The following is a 15,160-nucleotide window of genomic DNA, read 5'->3' as shown; positions in this document are numbered from 1 at the left end:
TTGTCCAGAGGCATGGCCATGAGGTGACTGTTTCCTAGAATCACGAAATAACCACCCCTGTACCCAACATAGCATTGTGAGAAGAATCCCAGCTGGAAACACCGCAGAAGCATAATCAGGAGGCCCTCTATGCAATCATTTCCAATGATACTGATGAAAAATTAAACAAAATCCCCCAGTTAACCTTCCATGCACCCTTCACTGTCTTTCGAGAGGTAGTGATAAATTTGTACCTTTCCATCTGTGCCAGGCCTTCACAGATTAGGAATAGAGCCTGTGGTTTGGGTTTGCAAATACACAGAACCTATGACATTGTCCTTACTGAGAAACTGTACTGATCAACTGCCTTAGATCTGTCATCCTAAATGGTAACTTAGGGGACATGCAGCAAGTCATCTCCCAGACTGTTTAGTGTATCTGCATACCAGAGACTCTGCATACAAATGCTTCAAGCCACAAAAAGCAGTAAGTAGTTATCATTGATAATATTAACAACAGTAATGCCTCAGAGTTCATTTACTTAAAAAATATCTATTTCATACGTCAGGCAGCATGTTAGATGCGAAGATAGTATGTCTCAAAGGGCGGTCTAAACTACTTTAAGGGGCTCACAGAACACTGTGATAAATGCTACGACAGAGGTGAGCATGCACTGTGGGTGCCCCTGCGTGACACACATGTGTGGTGCACCTAACCCAGAATCTCAGGAAGAGGTGAAGTTTAAGCAGCCCTTAGGGATGAATAATCTATCCATCAACACATCCATCCAAAAAATATTTGACTGACAACTGAGCTAAGTGAATGAGGTAGGACTGGAGGAAGGGAACAGAAGAGAAGAGCATCAGGACAAAGCAGCACGTGTGCATGGCTCAGAGGGTGGGAGAGAGCCTGGCCCCTTGGAGTAAGACAAGTAGCTCAGTAGGTACAGCTGGAGGAGGGCGGAGGAGGCAGTGATGAGAGGCAAGACCAGGGCATTTGGAAAGAGCCTGGCATGCCACAGTAAAGAATGTGGATTATGTTATGGCGGAACTGGGGACTCACAAAAGACTTTTTAAGCAGAGAAGTGACATTTTGGATTTTAAAAAGCCCCTTTAGAGTGTGGCATAGAGAAGAGATTGGAGAGCAAGCATGACAGAACAGCGAGAACATTCCGAAGAATATTGCAATAACATGTACAGGTGACAAATCACAGTGGTTTGCACCAGGATGGTTGTGTGTGGATGGAGAGAAACATGCATACTCAAAACACACCCCAGGAGCAGAACTGGATAGGTTGTGGTAAATGACTGCCACGGGCTGAGGGAGAGAAACGAATTGAGAATGAATCTCACCTTTTGCCTTGAGGGGCCTTTCTGGGTTTGCCTGTGATGCCATTCCCGCAAGTTTTTATTTTCTCAATGAGGTAGGAGGCAAGCTCTTTAGCTGAAAGCAAGAGGAAGTGGGGTGGTGGTGAGGAGGGGTCTCAGGGAGAGGAGAGAAGCTCTGAAAGACTCACTACAGGAATGAAAGAGGGCTGAAGAAAAAAGGATTTCCAGGGAAGTTTGAGGGTCAGATTAGACTGGAAAACATAAATTCATAGCGGCATCTCTCAGCACTGTTGTATTTTGAATTTTTCCCAGCAGAGTTCAGCTGTCTAGCTGGAGGAGCAAGAAGATGAACAGTAGAATTGGAATGTGATGGGAACATAAGGGGGCAATGGAGTTGAGAGAAGCGATAGAAGATTCCAGAGAGGAAAAATCATGGGGGCAGGCTCCGTGTCATGTTCATTTTCACAGACAGGTTCGTATTTTGAGCCAGAGAAGAGATAAAAGAACTGGTCTGATGTGACAGAACTAGACGCTTTGGGGAAAGAAATGAAAATTTGAAAGAAAAATGGCCATAAGTAACACACCGGAATTGATAGCACTCATGGGGAAGTAAGGAATTGGGGAGCAGGAGTTGACAGTCACCTTGCGATTTTTTGGGTTTTGTTTTGTTTTATTTTTGCAAACTATACCTCCCCACTACACTCCACCCAAAGGAACCCCAGTGGGCTTACATTCTCCTGAACTTTGATAATCATCATGGAGGAAGCTACTCTTACAAAGAGGTGAGTTGCACCCATTTGGGTGGGAAACAACAAAGATGAGGGTTCTTGGGGAATGAGGTGCCTGGTTCTTCTAATAGATCATTGGTTTGAAATGTCCTCCATTGACCTCTGCTTTCATTTGGAGATAGGAAGGTCATATGAGAGAAATATAGCATTGATTACGAGAGAAATTGATGGAAAACCTCAAAGACCCCCAAAGGGTAAGATTGGCTGGAATAAAAGGAAACAATAGACCTTAATGGAGATTAAACAGTATAAGAGAGTGACTACATTTTCTCCAATCTAATTTTAAACGTAGAAGCTCTTTTCAGTGGCAGCCAAAAGATACAATGTTAGCACAAATGAACATGATGTCATGTAGAAAGCATGTGAATATTTTTCACAATTATTTTATTGTTTTAGGAACTGTAATTATAAAGTGTAAAGTAACATCAGCAAAACAGCTGATGCCTGAAAAGGCTTCTGTTCCTCTATCATTTGCAGGAAGTTTAGGAAGAGAAGAGAAATATGATGTAGAAAGAGGGTTGGTATTTTTTGTTTGTTCCTTAACAAGACAAACCATCCAGGAAAAGAGTTTTTTCCTTAGAGATACAGAAAGATGTATACAAAATGCCTGGCACAGAAACTGGCACATTCTACCATAATCTCCAAATGTTGGCTTTCTCTTCTCCTCCTTGGCAAAATAATTAAGCATTAATACAGTGAGCATTAATTAAAATATTAATAACACATTTTAAAAATTGTGACAGTGTAAACACATGTACTTAAATGGGATTAACCGTATAGTTCCTATGCCTTAGGTAGCTGCCCTCCATCACATTCTGCAAATCAAATTTCACAACACACTAAGCAGGAAAAAATGTGTACAATGCTACATTTTAATTTCTGATACTGTGATGGCTCAGGGGCACTCAAAAAATAATTTTTTATAATCATTCTAAAAAATTGCTCCTGCAGCTGCAATTTTGAGTCAGAAGAGGGTGAAGAGTGGGATAGGTTAAGATGAAATGGAATACGAGGCACCTAAAATCTGAAGGTCGCTAAAATCAACTTTTCCCTTCAGTACTCTTCCCTCTCCCTTTTCCATCCTCATTCAGTATCCAATCTGCACTCTTCCTTCTCCCCATGCATTCTGGTCTTTTGATAACCTAGAGTTGCAGCTTCTATGACTTCCTTCACACTTGTCATTTTAGAATTTGCATCGGCCGTCCTGACTGTGGAAAGTCAATGTTATTTGATGCATGCTGGTTCTTAATTAAACAAACATTGGACCCCCAGACTGGCAAGACTGGTTTTCATATAAGCCTTGGGATTTGCAAGTGTTTTTTTTTTAGTAATGGCAGCATCACTGGACTGAGTTTGATCCTCCCCTGGACTCAGTTGTTGGACTTTCCTCTTCATCCACATCCACTCCCTGATAATCTCATCCAGTTTCATAGTTTTCAATATCACCTCTACACTGATGACTCCCAAATTTATATCTGCAGTCCAGACCTCTCCTCTGAACTCTAAACTCACAGATCCAGCTGCCTACTCAGTATCTCCACTTGGATGTCTCATAGGCAATTCATCCTTAACGTGTTCCGAAATGAGCTCCTGGCACTCCTCTCCAAATCTGCTTCCCTAGAGTCTTCTCCACCTCAGTAAATGTCCATTTTATTCTTCCAGGTGATCACACTAAAAGCATCCTTACTTCTCTTTCTCTCACACACTACATCCCACCTGTCAGCAGACGCTGTTGGCTCTATCCACAGAATTGATCTAGAATTCAACTACCTTTCACCATTTCCGTTGCTCCCCTTCGTCCACACACTGTCAGATCTAGCCGGAATTATCACAGTAGAATTCTAGCCAGTCTCCCAGCTTCCCTCTTTGGTCTTTTCTTAACACATAAGCCAAAGTGATCCTATGAAAAATAAATTGACCATTTTTTCCCTCTGCTTAATACCTCCAATGGCTTCCAATCTCATCCAGAGTAAAAACCTGTGATCTTATCATAACAACTTATAATACTTTATAGTCCAAATTGGGACTACTTGGAGAATGAAAGGGGATGCTAAAAATAATTAACAGGCTGATCTAGGTGTAAATTTGGGCCATCCTGACACCTACTAGAGGCCCCACACTCTAAATATCTCTCTGATCTCTGACCTCACCTACTATGCTGTACCTCCACCCCTCTGTTTCATCACCGGCCTCCTCACTGTCCTAGTAGCATCAGGCACACTTCCTTGGGGCCTTCGCTCTTTTTTTGAAGAACACTGTTATAAATCTCTAACCGCACCCCTACAGGAAGGGAGTATCCCCAGGGTGTGGCGAATCGAAACACTCTAAACAAATATATACAACATTTTATTTTCAAGGAAGTGCAACAAAATTATAGCTAGGAATATGCTTGAAAGCAAAACATTAATACACTGGATGAATAACTTTGTTAGAAAAATTCCTTAAAGCAGTTACTAGCTAGTTTACTTTTTAAAAAAAAATTTAGTTATAAAAAAACTTAATCATATAAATAATTTTAAGACAAGCCAATAATCCCAGCTCTGGCACGGGTTGGCTCATTGCTTATTTGAGTCTGACCAAGTTACTCGGACTCACTAAGTCTCCATTTCTTTTTCTGTAGAATGGGGTTAATACTGGACCCAACTCCCAGGGTTCTTGTGAGAATAAGGGGTATGGTACATGCTACAGAATGCCTGGCACATGGGTACCAGGTGCCCCCATGACTCATGGCCCTTGCTGTGGCAAAAGTAGGCACAAGCAGATTTCAGTGACTGAAGAGAACAAGTAGCTAGCCAAAGAGAAAGCATTCCGACTCATGTATTACTTTATCTTTTCAGCTAAAAGCCTAAATATTGCTTAGCATATTGTAAATGTAAATACCTGCAAAAACCTGATTAAGTAATTAATCATTTTCTGCACACTTGTGCCAGTGACTTTACCACAAGGTATTAAAATGTATTCTTTTCTATGGCCAAAGAGACATCCTTCAAAGAGACAAATGAGTGCTCAGATTTTGAAAGGCATATTATTTGCACAATGTATCTGGGAATTAATCAAGCACCATCTCATATTATTTAATAAATCAGCCCCCCAATGATCGTGTTTAAGCTCTTACCCAGTGGATTGTTAAGGACAGCGAAAGAAAGGAATGTATATTGTTTTTGTATCTTTCACACCACCTGACTTGGGACAAAGGAATTTCAGACTAGTATAGTGGAAATAGCACCGGGCTAAAAGTCAGGAAACACGGATTTCAGCTGAGTAATTATAGACAAGTCATTTAACTCCCTTTAGGCTTCAGATTACTCATCAGTCATGTGTTTTTCCATTGATGACATTTAGGTTCCTTTTCAAATGCTCTCATTCTAAGAAACACTAGCAAGAGGGATTTTTATCGATGTTTGTCGTTGTCATACACAACTTCATTTTTCCATATCTACAGATTGAAAGACACGGGACCCTTAATTATAGATTTTGTTCGCTCAGGAAACTTGCCAGGACCTCAGAATTCTTGACTATTCCACCAAACACGAATCCTTCAATCTGTTTCAGGAACAGCAAGCCCTCCCTGCTAGCACTCCCTATCCTCTACCTTGTTTTATTTTCTTCTTGGTCCTTATCACACTCTGACATACTGTATATTTTACTTAAGTATTTGTTCTCTGTGCTCCCTCCATCCCCCTTCCCTAGTACCTAAGCTTCGCGGGGACAGGGACTTTTATTTCTTTGGTTCACCACCATATCCCCAGCACCTGGAATGGTATTGGACACCTAACAGCCCCCAAATTATTTGATGAACAGATGAAAGAATAAACATAATTTAAGGTCCTCAGTTGCCTTTCCCCAACCACAACTTATCTCATATTTTTACCAGTTCAGCTTCTCCATGTTAACCAGGGTTTCTGAATCTTATCCCCCCATACCCAAGGCTTGTATTCATTTCTCCCTCCGTGCCATTTAAGGATATTCTCTTACTTGTCATCTCTCTCATCTGTTCACACTCGTTTATTCAGTTACAGATTTACTGGATGCCTACTGTGATCCTGGCAATGTGCTTACATGCTGGGCATACAGAGGCAAATAAGGCCGACACAATCCTTCCCTGGGGCTTCATTTGAGACCAGCTTTCTTCTGTTCTTGGCTTCTCTGTGCGGCTGCCTCCCTTTGAATGTTTTATATTCATAGTGCCCCAGAGGAAAAAAAAAATCTGTGTGGTTTGGTTGGTTGCTATTCAATTTTGAATAGAGCTCTTCTAGCAACAAGTTAATAGAGCAAGGGGCAGCAATGCGCACTTCTAAGCAGATGATGACTCCATCACCCTAGAGGTACTGTGGGGTCACTGGAACATTGCTGTCTCCTGAACAGTGACAACTGAAACTCCCGTTGCATGAGGCCTCACTGTGCAGAGCCTAAAATGACTTGCTGCATCTCCTCACTTCTGTTTTCTGTACCCAGAGGGGGTATCTGGGTATTTCTCTGAATCTCCCCAAAAGCCTAACTAACCTCTCATCTTCAGCTTTAAAGTTATTATTACCTACTGCTCCAACTAAGTAGAAGATTAAGCCCCCAACAGGCATAGAGCCTTGATGTTGAACCATGCCAAGCACCAGGCCTCTCTGTGCCTTTTTAAAAATTATTGAGGTATATGTGAAAATTGAGAAGTATATATATATATATTTAAGGAGTATGATTTGACGATTTGATGTACACGTCATTGTGAAATAATCACCATGTTCAAGTTAATTAACATACCCATCACTCAGAGAGTTACCACTTTTTTGCATATGTATGGTAAGAATACTTGATACGCCCTCTTAGCAAATTACAAGGAAGTATTGTTAACTATAGTCACATTGCTGTACACTAGATCTCCAGAATTTATTCATCTTGCATAACTGAAACTTTGTACCCCTTGAACAACATCTCCCCCATCTGTCCTTTTACCAGGATTTGGGGAGGATTAATACCTCCACCCCAGCACTGCCAACTTGTGATCTGTGGATCTCTGGGGTTCTGAAAGCTAGTAATTGGAGTTCTGCAAAAAGAGGGTTCTGTTGGGTAAGTAAGTTTGGGATGTCACATCCTATATTTCCCACTTGGGAACAATGAGAACATTTGAGAACATTTGAACATAATGAGAACATTTATGTATTTACAAATGTTAATTTTGCTAAACCCACTCAGGGTTTTCCAACCTAGTTTGGTCATGGAAACTTTTATTCCCAGAACACCACTGATATCTTAGAGGACACTCCTGCTCAGGAGAAAGCTCTTCAGTACTGCCTTTTTCACCTTCATGTCACATGCAAATGAGTACCAAATTGTTGTGACAGAGTGAGTAAGAAGAGAGATATGCAGACATCTTTCTGCGAGCAGTTCTTGGGAGTCGATAATGATGAGAGAATATAGTTTTGTGGAACAAACACTAGACTTACAGTCAGAAGACCCATGATTTAGTCCTGCTTCTGCCATATAACTAACTAATGCAATGTTGTTGGGTAAATCGCTGCACCTCTGAGCCTTAGTTTCCTCTCCTGCAAAGGAGACACATTGTAGGAGAACCATTCATTGTAACTGCTGACCAGTTTAGGAAGTTGTTGTGTGGCAGATTTAATTTTGATTTTAACTTTAAAGAGTATTCTTCCGGGTAGCTTTTGGGGCCCGTATTTTTTTTTTTTTAAGATTTTATTTATTTATTTGACAGAGAGAGACAGCGAGAGAGGGAACACAAGCAGGGGGAGTGGGAGAGGGAGAAGCAGGCTTCCCCCAGAGCAGGGAGCCCGATTCGGGGCTCAATCCCAGGACCCTGGGACCATGACCTGAGCTGGAGGCAGATGCTTAACTGACTGAGCCACCCACACACCCCATTGGGGCCCATATTTTTTAAAAGTCCTCTTTCAGACGACTGGTGCCTTCAACTCCTAAGATGGAGGTATCTGATTTCTTTGACATGAAGCTGCAGGTCTCTCTAAGGCCCTAAAAGCCCAAAGAAGTATTTTGGAATGAATAATGGAAACAAATTGAGTCTGGGATATATTTATGTTAGCCTGAGTAGTAGGATGATACCTAGAGAAGTCCTAAGAAGTCTTACATTGAATGGGGGAAGATACAGGTCTATGATATTATAAATAAGCAATAAATGAAATTTGAGATGACTTACTTGACCCTAGGGTAATTGGCTTATTTTTCTGATCAATTTCCAAAGATGGAGATAGGAGATAGAGAGTTGTACTGCAAAATTAATTTGTGGCTCAGCACTAACTTATATTACACAGCAACACAGGAGACATGGGTAGTAATCCCCTCCAGGGAGGTGTCCTCTCATCCTTATCTTTGAGAAAGACTCTCTTCTACTCTCCAACTCGGGAGGGAAAGATTCACTCCCAAACCTGTGCTCTGAAGGGAAGAAATTCTATGATGGTTTGCTGTATACTTGCAAAAATACTCTAGAGGGAACCAGATGGCTCCTGATTTTTTTTTCTTGTCATTGAATTATAAGTCTACTGAAATAACAGCTACAATGAAAAAAAATATTTGACTGGATATAAAAGGTAACTAAAACTGGATATAAAAGGCAAAATAACATAAATTTTAGTCTCTCTCTGCTTGAAATTTGATGTAATAAGCACTGATGACAATAAGTAGTTTGGCTCTAAAGAAGATAAGACTTTGCTTCCACTCTAAGTTAAATAAATGTTACTTTAGTTATCTCTAAGTAATTGCTGGGCCACCGTAATACATTCAATGTGATATTTGCTAAGCAAGCATGCCTGTCATCTGGTTACTGAAAGACTGTATTTTTGCAACTTCATAGATACACATGGCCCAATAGCACTGAGATGTAGGGAACCGATATGAGCACGTGGATTAATTCCAAAGCAATCTGAGAGTTCAAGCCATTCATTTGTTTGCAACACAAAGTGTTCTCCACATGAGAAAACAATGAGTCTAACTTATCCGTCTCTCTCCTGTCCTGCTATCTTTAAAAATGTCCAACATGACAGGGTGCACAGGATTTACACTATGAAGCCAGCTTTAATTTTTTTTTTTTAAAGATTTATTTATTTATTTGAGAGAGAGAGCATGAGCAAGAGGGGCAGAGGACGAGAGAGAGAATCTCAAGCAGACTCCACACAGGGCTCCATCTCACGACCCTCAGCTCATGACCTGAGCCAAAACCAAGAGTCGAATGCTTAACTGACTGAGCCCCCCAGGCGCCAACTTTAGAGACCAGGAAGATCATCTGTGTGCTGTTCGTGCCACGTCCCGCTTGGTTTCCTTGCCAGCAGCACTGGGCCTGGTCCGCAGAGAGCACACAGAAGAAGTATCTGGATAATATGGCTAAAGTCCATATGTGACTTTGGTAGTAGGGGGAAGAAGTTCCCAAACAGTTTTTTCATTAGGCGCCTCGCAAGCACCCCTCCCTCCAAACCAAAGGCAGAATTAGTGGCATTGACTACGGTGCCTAGCACATAGTAGGGGCTCAATAAATGTTTACTAAGTACAATCATCTGGGAAGCCAGTGAATACTAATACAAAGGACTACTAGAAGAGAGTTCATCTTAGTCTTTGTAGCTATTGTACTACATACATTGGACATAAGCCTCACACATAGTCCAGGCTTTCTCAGCCCTGGTACTATTAACATGTGGGGCTAAGAATTCTTTGTTGGGAGTGGGGAGTGGTACTGTCTTGTGCACTGTAGGAAGTTTAGCAGCATCCCTGGCCTCCACCCACTAGATGCCTGTAGTGTCCCTCCCCCCAGCAAAAATGTCTCCAGGCATTGCTATATGTCCCCTGGAAGGGTCCAGGGGGTGGCAAAATCACCCCTACTTGAGAACCACTTATTTAGTCTGTGTGTTCACAACATGTGCCAGAATTAGAAAGATTATATTCTCTCTTCTCTTTTTTTCTGAATCAACATGATTTTATTTATTTTATTTTTTAAGTAAGCTTTACACCCAACATGGGGCTTGAACTCATGACTCTGAGTGAGTTCTACCGACTGAGCCATCCAGGCACACGTCTGAATCCATATTTCTTGATCTACATGATGGTATTTTATTCTCTTAATCTGATTTCACTTAATTTAGTTTTCTCTAAATGTTTTCATAATGCTAGGCAGAGGTGGAGGGGGGACTTTCTAGGTATATCCATATAAGTTAAAAAGACCTGTTTTCCCTTTAGGGAAGGGAAAATATGAAACAAGGAGAAAACATTCCATACAGGAATTGGACTAGTAGCTAATGAGGCTGTTTTGCAAAATGAGGTTGAGGTGGTTTTGGGCCCAGGGTAGACAGAAGTCCCTAAACTGCAACTGTGAGTCCCAAAAAGAACTTTTGTATCTTAAAACACAGTACCCTCATCTGTTTGCTATGCATTCTTGTAATCTTAACAATAAAACTCCACTGTTATACAAAAGTATCCTTCTGTTTAGACTTTTTTTCTCCCTTGGCTTTAGTTTTATTTACTTCCTATTTATGTTAACAGTTTCAGGAAGATACCCAGCATGCATGGACTCCAGGAACACGCTGTCTCCGTAACTCTTGTTCCTTCAGAATTACAGTAAGTAGTCCCGCTAACCGAAGAAATCATTAGCCTTTAAACCTTGAGGATAGTGATGATGCCGTGTGTCTACTCTTCCTTAAAATTAAGAAAATTAAAACCTTAGAATTCCAGCTCAAACCCAGCCAGTGGACAACCTGCTTGAAAATGACTACACAACCATATCTAAGGGTGAGAAATAATTTATGACAAATAAAGCTCACGAAAAATTCTAATTTCATTCATGTTGCTACAAGTACACCTTCATGCTTTAAAAAAAATGTGGGCTGGTAACATTTTTCTACCTTACTTATAGCGTAGAGTTAAACGTGGGTTCTTACCTCTCCTCCGGTGCATGGAAAAGGATTGGAGTATCTCGAAGTGCAAATAGCTCCCTTCTTGATGACATCATCTTCCAGGCCAAACGTAGCTGAGCAGTTAGTTGCAAAGTACTTGTAAGGCTTCCATGTCTTCCCAAAGTCCTGGGACCGGTCCAGCACCATAGCTGCTGGCCTGGGGGACTTGAACACCATAATTAGATGAGTGAAGTAGAATTCAGCTTCCAGGTCTAACTGGATCTTTTCTCTGTGCACATCCTCAGCAGACTGCCACCACGTGCGAGGAAACCTGAAGGATGAGTCCGCCATGGCGGCAGGCAAGTGAGCCAGGTGAGGCTGGGCAGCATGGCATTTGTCACATTTGGGCTGCCGACAAGTCAGATCAGCGTTTTCACTATAGAAGCAGTACAGGTCGGTGGCGTTCTGACCACAGGTGGTGTCTGCCCAGAGTTTTCTCCCTAAAGCCAAGTTTCCCATCCGAGGGTTGCAGGCTTTTTCACAGCGGGAACTCACTCCAACTACTCCACTCAGTCCTGGGAAAGGGAAAGCCTATGTTATTCAAGACAAACCCATCTGGAAAGCTCTTCTGTCTTCAACAGTCAAGTTATCCCCAAAGAGCTTAAGACTTTCACTAAAGAGGACATTCTATCAAATTTGAGCATGAATACTGTTCTGCATTTATAGTGCATCTGTCTATACCAGTGTGTGAGCATGCATTTCATGTCCAGATATACAATTCACATAAAGGGAGAGAAATTACTTCAGATAAAGGGTGAGAGGAAGGAAAATGGAAACACTGGGGGAGAGATAATGGGCCCAAACCTTTTAAGTACTTTGCTTTCTAAACATTCCCTGTATTTGAAATATATGCGTTTGTTTTGAAGTCATGACTTAAATAATCCCCAAAAACAATGATGTTTTTAAGATCACCCAATTTAGTCTTTCAAATATAATTTGAGTCCTTAGCATTATCTAAAGTGCTTATTAGAATGCATCAAGGAGGAAATGTTTTATTCTATTATATTTTTAATCCGAAAATGTGAGGGGACAAATTCCCTAGGAAAAGCAATACGAGATATTTAATCAATATACAGTGGGATCTCACTTAGGGAGGCAAAACTAGAGACCGCTGGAACTCAGAGGCATAATATCTATTTTTAATATTGAGTAAATATAACTAAGAAAAAAACTCTCTAAACTGCCAAATGGCAGAAAAGCTTATTTGACATGCTCTCTGCCTCTTGAGTGCTTCTACCTATGACAGATTATATAGTAGTTGCCTGTTTGCTTAACAGGAGAATGTTTACAGTCTGGCAGCCACTAAGAGCACCTTTAAACATTATCTGTGAACTAAAACACCTTCTTAAAGAAACATGTGCTTCCACCCAAACAAAGGTCCAACAGACTTTAAGGTTTCAAAATTACTTAAAATGATAAACATTATCCACTTATTAACATGCTGACTACGTATTTTAATCCTTTAATTTGGGTTTGTCATGTTAATTATGAATACCTTAAGCAAAATCATCTATTGTAAAAGTTAAAACAGAGAAAGAAAGAAGGAAAAGGAAGTCAAACCCCAAATTCTGGCTAATTGAACGTTTCTGCTTCTTAAGGGAGAGCACCCCTGAACTGTTATCACCGTGCTATTGGAGAAGCCAAATGACAGCTTAGACTAGAACAGAGACATTTCACATGCTGACTGACAATCACCAGCCCCACATAGCCTCTGCAACCAAGAGAAAGGGCTTCCTTAGGCATATTTTTTTTTTAAATGTCAATTTCAGATGTGCATTATGCCTGGACTCTTGTTTGCCACTGTTCTGATTAACTGGAGCAACAGTTGCTTGTGGCCAGGATCACCCAAACACACAATGGGCTATGACTCACCTGCAAAGCATTTCGGGGAAAATCATATACTGCCCGTACAAGTATTTTTGACTTGAAACACTTGCCTTGTGATATTTATTTACAACCTCTTGATTGCTTGCCTGTTTTTGCTATAACATGGTTTGAAAAGGGAAAGGTTTAATAAAGTTCACTCTGTGGTTGGGGGAGCATGCATAAATGCAGGCAGGGGTGCATCCCTAAGAAGAATTAAGGTAAAATCTTAGACCTCTAATGGCTCCTTGGGGAAAGTACTGAATCATTTTAAATGCCTGGGAAGTAGTAAGTACAGAAAAGATTGGGGAGCCAGATAAATAATTAGTGGGCAAAATACTTGGGCGATCCCTTAAGAAGTAACTATCCAAGAATAGGAAGGATGTTCCTGAGCCTGCCTGGTTTGGGGTGAAGATTCTAAAACTTTGCTTTACTGTGTGCCAGCGTCCCTGAGGGCAGAGTGGAAGAAGCCGAAGGGAAGGTACGGTGCGCCAATGCTCTCTGTCCACCAGTCCGTCCCTCCAGCCCACACTCCCCTTTCTAGAGCAAACGAGAAACGTTTGAGAGACTGGATGGCTGAATCCCTCACTTTCTTTCCCCTTCACACCCTGAGCTGCACTTACACCTAACTGGAAACCAGGTGACCCGCAAGGGGGAGGGAGAGGAACAGAAGGGGGGCTCCCGAATTTAGAAACGGCGCCCTAGGAACGGGTGGCCAAGGACAGCCCAGGAAAGCCGGGCTGGGAGTAGGAGGGAGAGAGCCTCTGACGACGCCTCTGCCGGTCGTCCAGTTACCGAGACAGGGAGCAGACCCGCCTCCGACCTCCCACGGAGCCTCAGCCAGGGTACCAATTCCCTAGGGGCGGCCAGCCAGCTCGTGCAACCCAGGGTGATCACCTATCGTCCCAGCCCGGGGTCTCACTGCATTCCAGCCACTGCCGCGGTGAAAGGGCACACACCCCGCCCAGGTGTCCCTACCTGGTTCCTTCGTGCCCAGTATGAGGTCGGGGACTAGGGCGATCGCTCTCCACGAGAGAGCAGCCGCGGCCCACGCGCGCCCAGGGTCGCTGGGCCATCCCTCCCCATCATTCCTCAGGCCATGAAGTGCCGGGGGATGGCGAGCTTCGTCCTTTGTTCCCTCACAAAGTGGAAAGGCAGTTTTTTACAAGCCCAAACCGAGAAAGAAACCAAGGTCGTGGTATCTCCGGCAGGACGCACCCCGGATATCGGGTTATCCAAGGGCATGTGTAATCGCAGTTGCAAAAAAATCAATAGTATTTTAAACGGCAGAGACCCGGGGGAAAGGGGCGGAACATGGCCACTCATTTCATCCTCGGGAGCAGAGCTTGGCGCTCCCAGCCCGCTCTCCCCTGCACCCCCGAGTCCCGAGGTGGGGAACAGAAAGCGCGAGGGAAAGGGGGTGGGGGCCCAGCAGCGTCACCACCCACCTGCGGCCACCGCCGAGCAGCCCCATAGCAGCAGCAGCCGCGCGCAGCTCCCCATGGCCGGGACGAGCCGGGAGGACCCGGGCCGGGCGGGTGCGCGAGGGAGCTGAGCCCTCTCGGTTGTGGGATGAAGCGCCAACAGTCCTCAGGAAGAACTGGGGCTCTTTATTTCTTCCCCCTCCTGGGGCGCCAGGCTCGGTCAGTGGGCGCCGGCTGCCGGGAGCCGCGGGCCGGGGCCGCGCCGGGCGGTGGGGTGACCCTCGCGCACCGGCCTGGAGGGGCCCGGGCACCTCGGGGGCGACGGGAGCCCCCGGACCATAGCCGGCCTGGCCGCGCAGCCCCTGCGGAGCGGTCCCGCGGGCTCCTCCGCCGCTAGCCCCGGGCTCGGCGCCCGCAGCAGCCGCTGAACTTTGCGAGACCTTTCACTTCCCGGCCGCCGCCGCCGCCGCTGCCTCCTGGGCGTCCTCCTCCGCTTTTACCACCTCCTCTCGCTGCCGCGTCTCGGTCCCGTCCTTCTCCATGGGCAGTTCCATGGGATGCATTTTTATTGCACCGACACCGCGGCGCTCCGGTGCCAGCCCTCCTCCCCTTGCACCTCCACCCCTTCCTCCTGCCCGCCCCCCGCGCTCGCTTGACAGCCGGGGCGGTGCAGCCTGCGCAGCCGGGTAGCCGCCGCCGCCGCCGCCGCCGCCACCACCGCCGCCGCGCCCGGGGAGGGGTCTCCTGGTCCCACGGGCCGCCCCCGAAGCCTCGCTACCAGCTCGTTCCGCCCGCCTTAGCGCCCGCGGGTACGGGTCTCGTCGGCCCCCAGCTTCCCTCGTGCCCCTCCCGGCGCTTGCCCTGCGTCTCCCTGCGTG

The 15,160-nt window shown here is 44.3% G+C and overlaps 1 protein-coding gene across 3 annotated transcripts in view; it reads right to left on the bottom strand.

Moving 5' to 3' along the window:
- NTN4 (netrin 4) overlaps positions 1-14,875 on the bottom strand; it is a 115,663-nt gene extending 100,788 nt beyond the window's left edge. For 2 of the 3 annotated variants that reach the window (XM_034987811.1, XM_034987812.1), the window contains exons 1-2: positions 14,307-14,875; positions 10,981-11,510 (exon numbers count right to left, since the gene is read on the bottom strand). In XM_034987811.1, the coding sequence (XP_034843702.1) occupies positions 10,981-11,510; positions 14,307-14,361 (585 nt within the window). In that variant the 5' untranslated portion in view covers positions 14,362-14,875. Of the gene's footprint in view, positions 1-10,980; positions 11,511-13,836; positions 13,975-14,306 lie in introns of those variants that run through there. The other variant, XM_034987813.1, reaches the window with a different exon arrangement.
- Positions 14,876-15,160: the final 285 nt, after the last annotated feature.

The sequence above is a fragment of the Mirounga leonina genome, unplaced genomic scaffold (assembly GCF_011800145.1).
Source record: "Mirounga leonina isolate KUSES-001 unplaced genomic scaffold, KU_Mleo_1.0 Mir_418, whole genome shotgun sequence".
Lineage (NCBI taxonomy): Eukaryota > Metazoa > Chordata > Mammalia > Carnivora > Phocidae > Mirounga > Mirounga leonina.
Note: the sequence above shows the minus strand (reverse complement) of the source record. Positions and strands in the feature narration are given on the sequence as shown.